Source organism: Daphnia pulicaria, chromosome 4 (assembly GCF_021234035.1).
Source record: "Daphnia pulicaria isolate SC F1-1A chromosome 4, SC_F0-13Bv2, whole genome shotgun sequence".
NCBI lineage: Eukaryota > Metazoa > Arthropoda > Branchiopoda > Diplostraca > Daphniidae > Daphnia > Daphnia pulicaria.
The window spans coordinates 13,755,296-13,772,508 of record NC_060916.1 but is presented as its reverse complement, the minus strand read 5'-3'; the positions used below and the strand labels follow the sequence as shown (position 1 = coordinate 13,772,508).

The 17,213-nt window shown below is 44.6% G+C and overlaps 2 protein-coding genes across 5 annotated transcripts; one reads left to right on the top strand and one right to left on the bottom strand.

Moving 5' to 3' along the window:
• Positions 1–2,026: 2,026 nt before the first annotated feature.
• LOC124336933 (acetylcholine receptor subunit alpha-like 1) lies at positions 2,027–11,366 on the top strand. 3 transcript variants are annotated; one of them, XM_046790866.1, is made up of 8 exons: positions 2,027–2,805; positions 4,995–5,326; positions 7,642–8,051; positions 8,161–8,205; positions 8,275–8,384; positions 8,580–8,760; positions 9,238–10,293; positions 11,039–11,366. In XM_046790866.1, exons 2-8 carry the CDS (start codon positions 5,200–5,202, stop codon positions 11,246–11,248), a joined length of 2,139 nt encoding a protein of 712 aa, XP_046646822.1. In that variant the 5' UTR covers positions 2,027–2,805; positions 4,995–5,199; the 3' UTR covers positions 11,249–11,366. The 3 variants fall into 3 exon arrangements, with proteins under 3 accessions (XP_046646822.1, XP_046646823.1, XP_046646821.1); XM_046790867.1 differs by having other exon boundaries at positions 4,991–5,326; positions 8,170–8,205; XM_046790865.1 differs by having other exon boundaries at positions 4,991–5,326.
• Positions 10,871–17,047, bottom strand: LOC124336900. 2 transcript variants are annotated; one of them, XM_046790814.1, is made up of 15 exons: positions 16,661–17,047; positions 16,443–16,584; positions 16,255–16,368; positions 15,989–16,194; positions 15,734–15,916; positions 15,524–15,665; positions 14,641–15,446; positions 14,396–14,536; positions 14,027–14,181; positions 13,441–13,675; positions 13,103–13,342; positions 12,485–12,632; positions 12,266–12,383; positions 12,045–12,161; positions 10,871–11,322 (listed from the first exon to the last, which is right to left on the bottom strand). In XM_046790814.1, the coding sequence occupies exons 1-15, from the start codon at positions 16,705–16,707 to the stop codon at positions 11,306–11,308; spliced, it is 2,811 nt and encodes a 936-aa protein (XP_046646770.1). In that variant the 5' UTR covers positions 16,708–17,047; the 3' UTR covers positions 10,871–11,305. The 2 variants fall into 2 exon arrangements, with proteins under 2 accessions (XP_046646770.1, XP_046646769.1); XM_046790813.1 differs by having other exon boundaries at positions 16,443–16,599; positions 16,661–17,046.
• Positions 17,048–17,213: the final 166 nt, after the last annotated feature.

The following is a 17,213-nucleotide window of genomic DNA, read 5'->3' as shown; positions in this document are numbered from 1 at the left end:
ATTATACGGATATAGACATTCATATGCAAATGAATGTCAAACATGTCGTGAAAACGACGAATAGGTTTTTAATTGATATAGCCTGCGCCTGATTATTATTCCATATCTATACGAGAGAGAAAGAGAAAAGGAGGGGCGAATAATATGATATCTAAAAGAGATGAAAAAAACGAAAGAATTTTTTCTTTTTAAAAAGAAAAAGCCGAAATGAGAAAGAAGGGGAGGACGCCCACAGCAGCACACTCGGGTGATGTTGGACGAAACTATATCGTCGTTCTCTTCAGCTCCAATGTTGTGCCAGTCATGCGGAAGGTGAGTGGGATGAACGACACACACTCTCCTGGCGTCATATATCTACTAATGATCGCAGCCCTCCCATTTTCTCTATTCCGATGACAATAGATTTTTATATCCCCATAAAATGTCAATAGATTTCCTCTATATGTATGTAGTTATAGCAGGCCTGGATGCTGTACACAAGAGATGATTGATCATGAGGTCAGGTGTATAGCAGCTACATATATAAATTAGAATCGTCTTTTATTATTGCAAAAGGAAATAGGGCTTAATGCAGCTAATATAATAATACTAACAAGCTGCCGACGATTCTTGTTATAGCTGCCATACATACAGTGCGATCAATAATACAGATACATATGGAGGCTCGTCCTATACATAGCTAGACTTCCTGTAGTCCATCAAGTCAGATAAATATCCCCAGTTGATGTTCCTGTTTTCCTGTAGATAGTGTTGATGATCGTGTTGATACTGCTGGACTCTGACAATCAAAAATCGAACCAAAATCGGAACTGACGGGAAAGTGCTGTTGTTTACCAGGGTCTATATATATCTTTCGTGTGTATATTATATGCACAAAGAATCTACAAGAAAATAGAATGCTCTTATGTCGACGTACTATTGATACCATCATATATCTCTCTATATAGCCTATACATGTTGGTAGGCCTACTGCAAGAGATATCCCATCTATATAAGGGATATCTATCGGGCGTGAAAGTCAATCCGACAATATCCTGCACTCTCTATCATAGCATCTGTATTTATATATATATATATATATATTTCTTCCCTTTTATATTAAAGAAATCTACACATATATAGATGTAGGCTATATACAACTATATATAGGCTTCAATGCTGATGTCTATATACGTTCATTGCTATGTATGTGTTACATAAGAAGATTGAAAGGGCGGCCAAGATATCTTTGATGGACCATTGAATACATTTCATCAGAAACGTCTGAAACACTCTGCTGGATTTGTATACAGCGTAGCAATAATATTAGTTTTCCATACGTTTTCTTTGATATCAGGATTATAATATGAGAGCTGCATTAGCTTATATTACAATACGATGTATAAATCTATATGAAAAAGAGTTTAGTAATTGTTTGTAAAATACCATATATATAGCCTATCTACTATGCTCATCTATAAATAAATCCAAGAACATAATTGATTGACTCTCCATCTTTATCTGACAAGAGCACTGAGCTGTATCAATGCTATTATTTTTCCCAAAAAACATCAAACAATCTTATTTATACATCCATCAGATATGTAGGCTACTACAGTACTATACACAGAGCCATAGAGCCCCTCGAGCTATATATTGCGAAATCTGGACCAGAAGTATATAACGGGGCACATCACACTGATGAAATCAGATCCATCTCCTTTCCCTATATATCTCTTTCTTGTGTGTGTGTCTGTGTGTTATACATATCTCTTATTTCCTGCTGTACAGCAGCACAGCACAGAGAGAAACAAAACGGGGCGCAGCATATCTCTATATACTTTTCTTGTATAATATTTTCCCCTTCTCTTCTCTTTCTCTTGCGCGTTGAACTGAGCTGATGCCTTCAGAGTCTCGGGGATTTATAGAGTCTAACGTCTTCCCATTGTATACATGTATACCGGTTCTCGGGGATGTGCTATGCTGCTGCTGTGCAGTATATATAGGCACTGCGGCTCCTGGCTCCTAGTTTCAGTCGTCTGCCAGTTGCCAAAGGAGACGGACGCGTTTGCGTGCACGACTCTCCTTTTTATTTTGTTTTCCGTTTCCCTTTTCCCATTTCTTTTGTATAGACATTGACAAACAGCAAAGCTATACAAAAAAATAAAGATTCTTCTCCTATACTTTTTAATTGTCTCTATAGTTTTAGCCAATCGAAACGAATTTCAATGGCGTTTGTGGTTATTGTTCGATCCGGATAACAACTGTGCGGTTATATATTCTTCCATCAAAAACTTGTTGTTGACACATCATCCAACGAAACAAAATCAATCGTCATATCCTCTGCTGCTACTGTGCCGGTTGGTTTCTCGGTATTATCCATTTGTGCAGCTCCTAGTTTGCGCTCCTTCAAATGATTGGTGATTGGTGCTTCTGTTGTGCTCCGTCGTGCCGCCATTAAACAATTTCTACACACGAGAATATATATCCTACATATACAAGAGCAAAAGATATATACGATCTTCATCGTATCCTCCCCACCACAAACGTGCCGGGTTTGTTGTGTGTTTGTTTGTGCTGATGTGTGCCAGTGTCTAGTGTGTTTCAATCAGGAGCTGCTGCCGAAAACGCCGTCGTCAGGAGCTCAGTGCGGGATTATAATAAACAGAAACCCGACGCGCGCCCCTATATCGACGAGTTTCCGACAGGAGTTTTTTGATCTGATTTGTATATACATATACAAGAATAAAGGAAGAAATCCTCCCCGTCACTAATAACACACACGAACATTTCGGTTCGAAGAGAGAGTGGGGGAAGAGCGTTGGGGTAAGTCTATCATCAGAGCGGGCTCCTAATATATATATAACGCCCAAAGTTTTCGTCTGCTCCTATACATCCTCTATATTGTGTAATATACATAGGGAAAAGGCGTCCATTGATTGTCGTTTGAAAATTTTCGCGGTCATTAGCGATCACGCTCCTATATAAGGGCGACAAAAGAAATCCCATGATGAAGGAGGAGAACAATGGGTCGGCCAACGAGCTCCTCTTTTTGCCTTGAGACTCCTTGTATAAATGATGAAAGCCAAAGAGCGTAGCTATAGCTATATCACACAAGGCGCGAGATAGTTTCCATGCATAAAAGAAGAGCTTGAAGGAGGTCACTAATGTCGACTGCGATAGATCCAATAGAGTTCATAAGAGCCCAACAGGTAGGTCAACCGTCACAGCCATTGAATAAAGGCCACCACCAACTGACGTAACCTGCCCCCACTCAAACATCAGCGCAAAAGTAGCTATAGATCTGAAAATAGAAGTTGACCTTTTGAGCGAAAGAAGTCAAAGTATTGAAGAGAAAACGGAAGCAATAAGGAGCCCAACAGTGTCGGATTATCTTCCCAGCAAATTCCTGACGTTTCCAGTTGCTGCAGTGATGCTCCTGGCTAATATTATCTAAAGATATATATAGGAGAAGAGAGAGACATCGCCGGTTTCCTATATGCTGCTGCTGCTTGTGCTGCTGGCATAGCTCTCATCCAATCGACCCTGTCAGCAATCTCATTTGCTTTGCTCTTTCCGCCTCAATAGTATACGATCCGCCGGAGCGCTCCTCTTCCGCCCCGATGTTGACACTCTCACATCGTGTGTCTAACCCCTTTACACTCGTTGTCATATACATAGATATAGTCTGCTCCCTCTATAGCTGCTGGCTGCGCTGTATGTTGCTCGGCTCTAACAGCACACACTTTATAGCCCCCCACCCCATAGATATATCTCGGTCGCATTCGTCTGTAGCTACTCTGCGGTGTCAATTTGTGACATGCCGACAGCAGTTATAGACCGACTAATGAGATTTCTTCCCTCGAGCGTCGCTCTCAGAGTCCCCTCCGTCGTGACGTCTCCACGTCGCATTTTGTCTGCGGCCGAGAGAGAAATCAGAGCGAGAGGCCCAACATCGGGTTATTGGCAGTGACTTATGAGTCAACATTACAGCTATTATGGAAAGAATAAATAGAATAGACCAAGACCAAGACGAGACTCTTATCTTTTTCAAGCTCGCCAGCAGCCCTTTTCTTTATATGCGGCTCCTTATTGTTACATACGTTGTATATATCCTAATATAACATAAAGCAGTGATTATAGAATTGTGTGGCAAACAAAAGATGCCCGCAGTATTATATAGGCTATGTAGCTATAATATCTCTCTCTTCGCTGCTGCTGCTGAGAATAATCTAAGGCGCTATACAATTTTTCAATTGGTTCACCCCTTTACATGGCGTCTCTACCCGTGTATAAACAATGTGTATATTAACATCAAAGTTGCTGTGCTTTACAGTGCCACAGGTTCTCCTTTTTACAAGGATAAAGAGAATGCTATATACTACTATATATACTACTATAGACCTCGAGAGATGTATAGCTGTATGAACCTATTCACAGAGCACAGCAGCAGCAGCCGCACAAGCAGAGAGAGAGAGAATTTCTCGTCAAGTCGCTCTTATCGATCCGAAACAGTCGCCAGTCGTCCCTATATTCTCCCCGCATGTCTATAGGGGACTCTCATATAAGATATATCTGTGTAGCCTAGGAGCTAAAATACAACACCCACCACCACCACCAGCACTGCTGCGCGCGTGGAGAGCTGTATAAGGACAAGTAACGATGACGAACAAAGTCCTTTCTGGTTACAATATACTATCTAGACGACGAGAGAGTTGCTATACATCCAGCAGCATAGCAGCGCAGCAGTGGCTATAGATAAATGAGACACATTCCGTTGTTGGTAATGAATAAATGCCATTGAGCGTCTTCACAGACAAGTTTCTCGCCGATGCTGCTGTGCAATAGGGCGGAAAGGTCAACAGTTTCAACCCAGCAATAACTGGATTTAACTATTATGTGAATGACTGATCAAAGTTGGAATGAAATAACATTTTCGCCTATTATTATTTCACACGTAGCAGACGACAGGAGCCTGATGTTCACATCTTTATTTGTATATTATATGAAGATAGATTCCGGGAATTGATCCTGCCATGACAGAGAAGCGCTGTTGGTTAGGAGAAACAGCAGCGGCAGCTGACAACGGACAGCAGCAGCAACTCACCCCGGACAAGAAGAGAAAGCAGGAGCCAACAAGAGGATCGCCCTGCTGCCGGACCAAGGAGACAATCACAGAAGGAGCATCGGGACGAGAAGAACCAGCAGCAGTAGCACAGGATGTTATTCAGTCGGTATTCAACGTGCGTACAAGGCCGTCGGCGGCGGCGGCTGCTGGATCCTGCTGCCGGACTAGCAGCAGATGAATCGATCGGTCAGGAGCCAGCACAGCACAATAAGGAGCCGAGTGAGAATATTTCTCATTAACTGTGTTTTGTTTCTTTTTCCTGTCGCACAAATAAGAAGGAGGAGAAGATCCTTTCATGCATTATAAGATCCAACCAAACCCACACATCTATAGCCTATAGGCATGTCGAATAATAGGCAATGCTGTGGGTTTATTCAAACAGGATTGGCCCAACCTTCGCATATAGTATAGAAAATCCATCGTCTCTGCTCAAATAGAAGATATATAGGACCACCTAGATACAGCAGGAGCATCGATAAATGCATATGTAGGCTGTTTAGAGGCTTTGCTAACCAACAACAGAAGAGAGGTGGAGGCGGCCCAGCATATACGCACAATTAAGCTTCCATTAACAGGCATTGACTTTTGGGACGGGCTAGACTCTCCGCCTCCGTCTCACCCCTCTGCGCTCCTTGATAATACATTCCCTATGCTCCTGAGGGGGGCTCCCATATGTAATTGCCGTTCCTTCTATCTTGTATAGCTCCTTGTTTGTATCTCCTGGACTCGGGAGTTGAATTTCCGCCCCCTTATTTTTTTTTTTGAAAATGGAATTAAACAGGAGGAAATGTAAATATAACCCAAAACATTACGTAATAACACAAACAAGAGTGGATTGAGTACAGCTCTCTCCTATATGGGGTCTTATATGTATCTAATACGCCGGACACACGGTGTATAATCTAAATCTATTTATCTTCTATCGTCTTTCTATTTATCTTCTATCGTCTTCTATAATATCAAAAAGCTCTCGAATTCCCCCCGTTCATGTATAGACACAATGTTATATAGATCCCATAGCTCTTCTTGACCATCATCGTCATACGGCTCCTTAGGTTCCTAGTAGGATAGCAGACGAAAAAAAGTATATAGATTCCGCCGATTCCGCGGTTCTGTGTATTGGATCTCTGACAAAAAAAAATCACCCACTATATAAATATAAACCCCCTCAAAATGGAAGGATATATGTGAATGAAAAATAAAATAAAAAATAAAATGGAAAAAAGGATCGAGGCACAAATGACATGTCACATACAACAGCCGGGGAGAAGATGACGGAATGGTTTAGGCCTATTATATGCTGTGTGCTGTGTGGGGTTGTCGAGTCTATAGAGAGAAATCGCCTGTATACATGTATGCTGCTGCTGCACTGCCGAAAACTCTCCAGGGTCTCTCAAAGCTCTCTCTGCGCTCCTTGCTCTCTCTCTACTATGCGTCTCTCAGCAGTGGCGGATCAATAAAAGACGGCCGAGATCCCTTTTTTTTTCCTCTTTCCTTTTCTATAGATATATATATATATATATATCGTATCTTTAACTCGCTCCGACAGCCTTCTCTACGTGGTATCCACATCAGAGAGGCGATATTTATATTTATCGTAATATATTTCGAACAAGATATTATCTCTTCTCCATGTTATATGTGCTGCATCGTTTATATTCCTTTATCGTACAAAGTTTTACGCCCGCAGAAACCGACATTACATTTACAGCAAACAACACCATAATAAGAATGTGTCTTGTTGATTGTGATTGATGAAGAAACATTATATACATCAGCTAGACACAAAATCCGCACTGGAAATCTTTAGACTTATCAACTTTATAGATCGAATAGGCTGTATATAAAGAATGCTATATAGAGTTGATAGCTTATATACAAGTTGATGTATACACAGCTATTCCTCTACTTTATACAGAGTTCAAAGAGCCCATGTTATCAAAAGTACACAGAACCACAGCAGAGAACAAGTGGACAATGTTTTACATTTATTCTTTTTTCCGGCTAAAACTTTTTTTTCGCTTTTTTTCCTTTTTTCGTCGGTTTGGAATTCAATGGGAAAGAAAGTTTTTGGCCTATTGCATATATATAGATGCATACATACCAGGCCGACATCAAAAAGGGGGTCTGCCGATTATATATTGGCTTGAATAGATCAATAAGAAGCCAACCGTAGGCTACTGCTGTATAGTGATGCACCAGTATTATAGTATATGACCCTCTCATAATAAATCGGACGAAAACAAAATCAAATGTCCTATGCGTTATGCTGGGAAGTTTTTCTTGATTCTTTTTGGCAACAGGATAAATGTAAAAGAATTAAACTTTGTTTGTGTTTGTTTGTTGTATCTATAGCCTATATCCTATTTAGACTGGTTATATGTGTTATATTATATGTGTGATGTGCTGTGTGTGCTGTATATATTTGTCGTTGTATCATCGGCAACGGAGCGGCTAGTTGCTGGTCCCAGCGATGTGCAAGTGACGGCCGTGATGATGGACGACTTTGGCTTATTTTGGCTCCTGATTATTAGGTGGTGCTGAGGCTGCTGGCATCAACTGCTGGCCAGCCAGCAAAGAAAGAAGAAGGCCGCCGTCAGCGGAGAATAACGAAAGCTTATCATTAGCCGGCCCTGCTGCTGCTGCTGTTGTATTAGGACTACAACCTCATTCTCCTATTCCTATTCCTCCTCCTTCTTCTTCTTCTTCTTCCAGCAGTGGCGGTTCGTCTTTCTTGTTCCGGTGGACGGGATTTGCCCAACTGATTCTGCCGCCACTGCTCATCCTCCTCTCCATCGGTTGTCCGGCTTCGGCCGATCAGGACGCCAAGCGGCTTTACGAGGATCTACTGACCGACTACAATCGTCTCATCCGGCCCGTCGGCAACAATTCCGACCGGCTGACCGTCAAACTCGGACTCAAACTCTCTCAGCTCATTGACGTCGTGAGTTTTAGATTTCCGTCATCCGAGCGCTGGTGGCTGGGCCGCTGGCCGGCCGGCCGGCCGGCGCTCAAAATCAATTTCATTCTTTGCTAATTTCTCATTTCCTTAGAATTTAAAGAACCAGATTATGACCACCAACATGTGGGTAGAACAGGTAACAATCTATTTTTAAGAAAAAGATGTTTAATTCATTTCAAATTCGGTTGTATTTCTCTAATTATAGGAATGGTTCGACTACAAGCTGAAATGGGACCCGGAGGATTACGGCGGTGTCAAGACACTTCACGTCCCGTCCGAGAACATCTGGCTTCCGGACATTGTCCTCTACAACAAGTCAGTTTTATCAAAATCTATAGGCCTATATTTGTTGATTGATTTAAAATTAATTAATTAAATTATTTTTTAAAATTATTATTATTATTATTACTTTTATTATTTTATTTTTATTTTTATTTATTGATTATAATTTTTTTCAAATTTATTCCTGATGACTGATTGGATGGCGGTTTCGGTTCAAATTTATTCCAGCGCCGACGGCAACTACGAGGTGACCATCATGACGAAGGCGATCCTACGACACGACGGGACAGTCACGTGGAAGCCGCCGGCCATCTACAAGTCCTTTTGCGAGATCGACGTCGAGTATTTCCCGTTCGACGAGCAGACCTGCTACATGAAATTCGGCTCCTGGACGTCCGACGGCAATACGGTAAATACAAATCCAATAATAATAATATTGAATTGAATTGAATTCATTCAAGATTTATGAAGAAAAGATCGATCCTTATTCTTGTGTGTATATAGCGCACATGTCTAGTCTAACTCTCTCACGCCCTTAATCGATACTTAAGGCCGGCGTTCCGCCATTCGTCCCTTTTATTTATTTTTTTTCTTCTCCCTCTCCCTTCCCTGTCCGCCCAGCAGAGTGTAAGTGTGTAGTTTTTGCCCGCTGCCGGCCCGCTATATACCCAACCAATCTCTTTCTTATCAACCGGCATCCATGCGAGAGTATATATAGAACGACACGCCTGGCAGACTTTGATTTCCAGTTGCTTTTACCCTCACAAAAGAATATAACAGTTCTATACATGGCCGTCAGGCCCGTCTCTATAGAATCAAAAGTTTCCAGCTCTTTAAAACAAAAAATGTAATTGAATTGAATTCAATGTTAAATGATTTTCTTCAGGTTGACTTGCAGCATTTGCACCAGACGCCCGACTCGAATTTGATCCAGGTGGGCATCGATTTGCGCGAGTACTACTTGAGCGTCGAGTGGGACATCATGAAAGTGCCGGCCCAGCGCAACGAAAAGTACTACAGCTGCTGCGGCGACACGCCCTTCCCGGACATCTTCTTCAACATCACCCTGAGACGGAAAACGCTCTTCTACACCGTCAATTTGATCATCCCCTGCGTCGGCATTTCCTGCCTCTCCGTTCTCGTCTTCTACCTGCCGGCCGATTCCGGCGAGAAGATGTCGCTCTGCGTCTCCATCCTCCTCTCGCTGACCGTCTTCTTCCTCCTGCTGGCCGAGATTATTCCGCCGACGTCGCTGACGGTGCCCCTCCTGGGCAAGTACCTCCTCTTCACCATGATCCTGGTGACGCTGTCCGTCCTGGTGACCATCATTGTGCTCAACGTCAACTTCCGATCGCCGTCCACCCACCGGATGGCCCCGTGGGTCAAGCGGGTCTTCATCGGATTCCTGCCCAAATTGCTGTGCATCACCCGGCCGCCCAGGAACCAGCAGCTCAGCGAGTGGGAGATGAACGCCCTGCCCACTCGAGGCACGGAGATCTCCATCATTCCCGTCGGCCAGCAGCAGCATCACCTGCCGTCGGGCGGATGCTCAGAGTCGTGGCCGCTCAATTCTTCCTCTTCCGCCGGACCCAATAACAGCACGGCCGCCATCGACATGGAGATGCCATACAGGCAGACGACGTCCGGTGGTGGTAGTGGCAAGGGGTCGCAGGCCGCTTGCGGAGGAGGCCCTTCCGCTTCACGAAACGGCCGGTCCAGTCAGTTGTCCGGGCCGCCACCGCCACTGGCGGCGGCCGTGGCGGCTGCCGAGAACAACGGCGGTGGCTGCCAGCAGCACGGCGGATGCAGCCGCACCAACAGCGGAGTCAAGCAGCGGGCGGCCATCCATCAGCAGGCCCAGCTGCCCGTCGAGATGGAACACTCGATCGAAGACGTCCGTTTCATCGCTCAACACATGAGGAACAAGGACCGATTCGACAGTGTAAGTCCGTCACTCTTATAAAAATATTCCTTCCGTCCGGATCAGCTTCTCCCGGCGACAGTAGTCTGTAGATCTCAAAAGGGCCGGGCCGGGCTGGGCGAACGGGCGGAATATTGATTTTGTTACACGGTCCAAAGGATTAAGACAATGGCATTAAGCTCCTGCTGCTGCTGCTGCTGGATGCTGTTGACGTTTGTGTCTGCCCGTCCATCCAGCAATTCTTGGGGTTGGCTGCTGGGCAGCAGTGTGGTGTGCGCCCGGTTATGTGTACATAAGCCCGTCCAAGTGGTTCGACGTAAATCTGATTCGATTGGCGGAGCTGCTACTCAAAAATGGTCGCCCGGAATTATTTTCTCCTCTCCTTTCATATCCTTCCTCCTTCCTCTCCTTACCCGTCCTTACCCCCCGCATGTTCTAAAGTGACTCGGACGGGCGAGAGTCAATGTTGATCCAGCTATATACAAGTCCAGATAGAAAGAGAGAGAGACGGCCAAAAGGGAAGAAAATAAAAGAAAGAGGGAGGCACTTGAAGGATAGCAGCGCTGAAATTCGATTAAATTTCTTGGACCAACAGCAGTAGCAACTTGACTTTTTTCTATTGATACAAGGACGCGGGTGGTACATACGGACGGACATTTTATCGATTCCCAAGTTCAAATGAAATGAAAATGTTTATCTTTTTTCTTTGTTTGTTTGTTTGGATTGGGGGGAATTTTTGTTTTTTTCTTTCTTCTATTTATTTTAGGTGATCGAAGACTGGAAGTTTGTGGCCATGGTCTTGGATCGCTTCTTCCTGTGGCTGTTCTTCGTGGCCTGCGTGGCCGGCATGGCCATCATCATCCTGCAAGCGCCAGCCCTCTACGACACCACCCAACCCATCGACATCAAATACTCCAAAATCGCCCAGAAGAAGCTCAAACTCAAGAACATGGATCACGATTTTGCGTTCACCTAATCGATTTAACGACGACGACGACAGCGACACTTCAAAAAACAAAAACATTTGATAAGCTCAGTGGCTCCCTAAAGCTGGACAAAATAAAAAGAAAAAAAAAAAAAGAAATTAAATTAAATTAAAAAGAAATTTGTTAATGAATGAAAAAAAAATTAAAAACTATTGTAAACTATTTAACAAAACACAAAAAAATTATGACATTTTTCATGTGATGGAATGATCTTTCGATTCTTCTTTCTCTTTCTCTCCATCTCCTCTATAACTTTCTCTTCTCTTGTTCAAAATTGGGCGGTTATTTCAAATGAACCGCGCGCGCTATCACACTATGATATGTAAATTGTCTTACCATTTTCGTTTTGTTTTGGGTTTGACACTACTAACAAATGAGTGGAGTCTAAAAAAACAATTCAATTATTTGTTTCTTGGTCTAATTTTGTTTTGTTTTTTTGTGGTGGATGAAAACGGTCGAAACCACAAAATTTGTTTCTGATTTTGTTTTTCTCTGTGCTTACAAGATGAGCCGAGTGTTACATACTAAATATCTAATGTTGTTTCGATTATCTTTCCTCGTTGTGTACACACTATCATGTTTTTCCGGTTCTTCGAAAACAAAAACTAAAAAACCAGATACAATTTACCAAAACTATATGCCTGGTGTGACTGACTATATACTATATGTGTAGATCTGGGCGTGGTCTACGAAAACAATCAATTTCCCAGGGAGAATGAATAGCTAAACATGCACGGGGGGGTTGTGGGCTTGGCAGCTGGATGGATGGAATAATTGAAGGCAAACCTGATAGCTCGTTGGCGCATAAGGTCGAATCCCGCTCGCCGACGTGAAGGCAAAAGAGCCGATTTTTCTGTGGATCCCTCAGGAAATAAGCTGGTGTCCGCTCCTGTCCGGCATTGACTGATGATGTTTCCCCCCCACCAACCAACCAAACAAACAAAAAAAAAAGACAAAAATTACAAGAGAAAGTCTTTTATTTCTTTTAAAATGTCATTGATATGTACCTTCGTTGTTGGTGAACTTGTCAACGATGACGTGCAGCGGTCGCCGCAGGTGGACGCAACTGTCGCAATAAAGCGATAGGATCTGACTGGCCACACTGACTGCCGGAGACCGTGATTTCTGTTTTTCAAAAAAATTTCAGGATCGAAAGAAAAAAGTTTTTGATCCTTTGATCCTTTTACCAAATTAAAATTTGACTCAAAAATTCCTTTTTTTTTTACCGATGACAAATAGACGAATTCGCCCTCGTGGGGTAAAACATTGTCCTGCAGGATCTTCCAGACGTTGGCCGGCAATTTGAGCCAGGATCGGCAGCAATCGCCGCTGAAAAAGACCAGGGCCTGACCCGTTCCGTCTTCCACCGTGCACCTTTTTTTGTTGTGCATCCATCCGTCCGTCCATCCGTCCGTTATTATGTTTTTATATTGTTGTGTGTGTGCGGGGGAGGAGGAGGAGGCGTGGTCAGCAATGGATGTGTATCCATCCGCGATGATTCAATAATAGACGGCGGGGTGGGGGGTGGGATGGTGGCCAGGAAATGAATACCCGATGGGATACATCACCCCAAAGTAGTCCGGTAGTAGTTGTAGTAGTAGTAGTAGTCGTCGTCGTCGTCGTAGTGCAACATAGATAGATAGAGAAAACAAGATCGAAATGAGAGAGTTAGACGTTGTGCAGTGAGAGTGAGAGATCCGTCTGTGCTGTGTGTGTGCCGGAGGCGGAAATCAATAGCGCGCCGCGTTGAGGCTTAGACGGGGAGGGGACCCCACCCACCGCCACACCACCCCAGTGGACGTCATAGGGAGAGAGAGAGAGAGAAAAGAGTAGTCGTAGTATACCAGGCTTTCAGATCGACTTTGCAGCTTGGCTGGTTCCAGTGGCAGCCAACGTAAGTACAAGTTCCCCTCGTGACAGCATTGCCGCAGCCGGAGCAGAGGCAGTTGATGGAGATTTTATGGATGTAGCGCACTGTCACGAGGCAGCTGAAGACATCCTTGGGCCGGATGGACTCCAATTGGCACAAGTAGCGCCGCCCGATACACGACTCCTTCATCAACTCGAGTCGCGGCTTGCTCGACCTGTGCAATTGACAGCCAATCAAAGTAGACCCCTCCGTCGATTATTTCCCCATTTGATTATTATTGGGGTGGGGGAGGGATTTGAATTTGATTATTACCCGAAATTCCGGCCGATTTTCAGGAGGCGGATGCACGTCAACAAAGTCGACGTGCAGTAGAGACGGCCCGTCTTGTGCGTCTTGCGCAAGCACAGCCACGTCAGTTCCACTTCGGTGCCGACAAAGAGACCCAGCGGGTAGACCTGGCCCTCGCGCAGATTGAAATACACGTCGATCCGGCTGCCGAAGCTGCACTCGCGGTCGTCGCCCATTTTCAGGATCAATTTCTTGTTGCCTATTGACGAGAGAGAGTAAAAGAAAATAAATAAAAATGGAGGGGAATTCCCCTTCGGGTGCAAGCTGACGCCCATTCGGGAGAAAATAATAATCAATTCAACTAGCGCCACCGCCAAATTCTCTGCAGCATCGATTCCAGTCTATAGAGCTGGCCCGGGTGTGTGTGTGTGTGTGTGTGCGTGTCACAGAAAATGGTATTGATGAAGACAAGTGTTATCCTTTTCCAGCTCTCCTAGCTGGCCGTCTAATCACGACCCGATTGACTGCACCTGAGCCCAGCTCTTTTTCTAGTCCAGGAGGATAACTAACTAATATCGATATTTTCGTTGGAATTCCGTTCGAATTATACCGGGAATGCCCAGCCAAGTTGTTCCTCGATGAGTGGTGTAAGTTTGGCCGACTCGCTCGCTGGAAAAACGGGGATCCATATGCATCCGGTCGACGATCCTTCCCCGCAGCGAAACCGTCTGCCCGATCTCGTCCAGGGCCAGGCACTCCTCCGCCCTGGATGGAATATACATACATGCCAGAGAAAATAAAAAAAAAGAATAAAAAAGAGAGAAACGGATCTATAATGCAGAGCGACGCAGTGTAGAGCGCCGCCGGCAAGCCGAGGTCAGGAGCTGCTATGTGTTGTGTGTATATGCGTCTGTGTTTATATCGATCCTTTTTCGTTCCTAGCTCTCTCTCTCCAAGGTTTTCCCTATTAAATATTTACCTCAGTACGTCGCGGCGCATGTACGACTCCCTCCTAGGGAGGTGGTAGGCCACCGGGTAGATTGCCACCACGTCCGGAACCAGATAGACGTGATTCTTCAGAGCGTACTGCGGCACTTCTTTCAGGGCCGAGAGGTAAATCCTGAATGATTCAACGATCCACCCAAATGAAATCAAAAAAAGGAGAAGAGAAAATCAGATCAAAATAAAAAGATAATAAGAAGATTACGGAATTTTTTTGGTTACGGGTTGCTCAGTAGTTTCCGGCGAGCCAGACGGATTTCGTAGACTCGGCCTTCCACCAGGGCCGGATAGCTCAGAGTCGGGTGATCCTGGCTGACCAGCAGGATGCAGTTGGCTGGACCTCCTTCGGCGGAAGACGGCCACTGGCTGGACTCGACGACCGACTCGTCCTTTTTGCGGCGTTTGGGATCGTCGCCCAGCCGATCGGCTTCCGACTGGCCGTGGAGGGAGGCCACGATCAGGAAGCCGAAGACGTGGCGGATGGCCGTATCGCTGGAGTAAACCATTTGCGGAAGGCTCTTGTTCAACGCCAGGAATCGGACGCTCTCCGTCGACGGATTCGTCTCGTCGACGACGTCCGGCTTGGCCAGCGGCAGGCTGGCCGCGTGGAATTCCTCGATGCTGACGTAGACCCTCTGCTGCTGCTGGTGGCGATCCTCTTCCACTGTGAAGCATTCCCGGTGGACGGAAAACTTGGAGGCGAAAACGCATCGGTCCCGGAACTGGTGACAGTCGCGATCCACGGCCACGACCTCCACCGAAGCGTGGCCGTCCCTGAGCTCCCAACGCCCGTTAAGGAACGAAAGGATTCCCAGGAGGATCGAGAGGCGGTCGGAGCGCGAATCGATCGGGGCCACATCGTGTTTCCAATAGAGTGGTGACGCCGTTTTCGGATTGTTCTCCGAAATTTTATTTTTCACGTCCGCACCGCCGGGGCCGGTGGTGGTCACCCACAACTCGCGGTCGTTGCAGCGCCTCTCCACGGCGTCGGGATCCAGAGGCCAAACGTCAATGTTCCAACAAGTTTCCTAAAGTCGTGTCACAGTCGTTAATATTCATTGTGACAGCTAGTAGACATTGTCCGCACACATTTGTTGCGTGATACCTTAGTGCAGGGGGCGCATCCGCCGCCGTGCTCCAGGAATTCCCGCGACAGGGATCGTCTTTTGGTTTCGACGGGCACCGTGGACGCGATGTGATCCACAAGTGAGGCCAGAACTCCTTTTTGATTGACGCTGGCGAGTTTCCTTGTTGGGATAAAAATTTGGTTTTTGTCAGGAAATGGATGGCACGTGTTGAACGGGAGTGTGCCCACCTGGTGACGTTTTCACGCGGTAGAATGCCCGTCAGTTTATCGCAAAGCGTTTGACAGAGTTCATAGAGACTAAACATCAGCCCGATGCCGTGGTTGTTCTCCAGTGCCAGGTGCTGGATAAAGTCCTGGCTGTCTTCCCTGGCGGATTTCGGGAACAATCCTTCATTCTCCTTGTGAACAGTCCTATATTCAATCGACAAAACATAATGATATGGTGGGGAATTTCATCAAGCCATAGAAATGGTGTGTGTATACTGGTTGACTAGGTTTCCTCTGCCACAAATCAGTACAAGGAATTGATCCCTAACACGCAGCCTGTGTGCACCATGCACAACAACAGTGTCCCCTTTCTTTATAATTGGTATGCTGGTGACCAATTTCATGTACGTAAGGCACAGGGTTAGGCTGTAGTCAAGTTGATAAAAGCCTGAAGACCCAAAAGCGTCATCTGTGACTTTACCCTGCAGAAAATAATGATTTCACCAAGGTGGAATGAGAGCACATATTTCGTATTGAATTACCTCATAATTGATCAAGTTGGATGACAAGGAATTTTTCACTATAGCCTTTTCAATTCTGGTTAATTGGGAGGTTTTGGTGGTTTCCAAAACAGATATCGGCTTGCTGTTGGCGTGCTACATGGATAAAATAATGGCATTGATTTTTAGGGGGTGAATAGTCGACTGTAATATCTGCAATTAATACTCACTCCAGAAATGGTTACTCTCTTTAGCTCATCTAATTTAATCCACTGTCTCATTACTAAAATTTCTTTCCAATTGGTCAGGTGATTTCTGTCAGTCACCATGATATTCCATCTCTGATTTTCCAATGACACTTCAAAAAACAGACTTTTGGGATTGATGCTAAGTTTTAAAAAAAATAACTGTTACAAAACCATAAATCATGTCATCATCTTTTACTTACTAAATAATATGGCTTATAGCAGTTATTTTCCCTTCAATTGTCTCCATTACGTTTACTAAATTAGTCCTTCCGGAGTTCCGGTAAAACACGAATCGTGAGATGGTTCAAAATATTGTAAACATAAACAAGACTCGTTTGTCGTATCGATACAGACGATACAGACGACGACAGCCGTTGCCCCGGAGTGAAATTGCTACTCGAATCTCTACGCTGATTTATTTTCATCAATATGGGATAGCAATTTTATTTCTCTTATTAGGATTGTTAATGAACTGTATTATTTCGCAATGTTACTACAAGCTGAATGAAAGAGTCGAAATGCATTGCAACTCATTCAATTGCTATTCTGAAGTAACGAGTTACAAATTCATTCACCCGCTTTCGAATGATGTTAACTTCATAAGACTATTTATTTTATTGAAAGTTTAGGCTAGTTTTATTCTGACTTACCCAACCCATCCAAATCAAAATAGCTATTATCTATGAAGATAAATGCTGAAGATGAAAGACAAAGAGTGAGGAAAAGTTCAGAATTCAAACTGATAACTTAAGT

Excerpts from the sequence above, each read along its gene's own strand:
- LOC124336933 (XM_046790866.1), top strand. The coding sequence starts at position 5,200 with ATGTTATTCAGTCGGTATTCAACGTGCGTACAAGGCCGTCGGCGGCGG. Across the intron at positions 8,385-8,579 it reads GACATTGTCCTCTACAACAA|CGCCGACGGCAACTACGAGG; the intron begins GTCAGTTTTATC and ends AATTTATTCCAG. Across the intron at positions 8,761-9,237 it reads GGACGTCCGACGGCAATACG|GTTGACTTGCAGCATTTGCA; the intron begins GTAAATACAAAT and ends GATTTTCTTCAG.
- LOC124336900 (XM_046790813.1), bottom strand. The coding sequence starts at position 16,707 with ATGGAGACAATTGAAGGGAAAATAACTGCTATAAGCCATATTATTTA. Across the intron at positions 14,182-14,395 it reads ATGCGCCGCGACGTACTGAG|GGCGGAGGAGTGCCTGGCCC; the intron begins GTAAATATTTAA and ends TATTCCATCCAG. Across the intron at positions 12,384-12,484 it reads AATTCGTCTATTTGTCATCG|AAATCACGGTCTCCGGCAGT; the intron begins GTAAAAAAAAAA and ends TTTGAAAAACAG.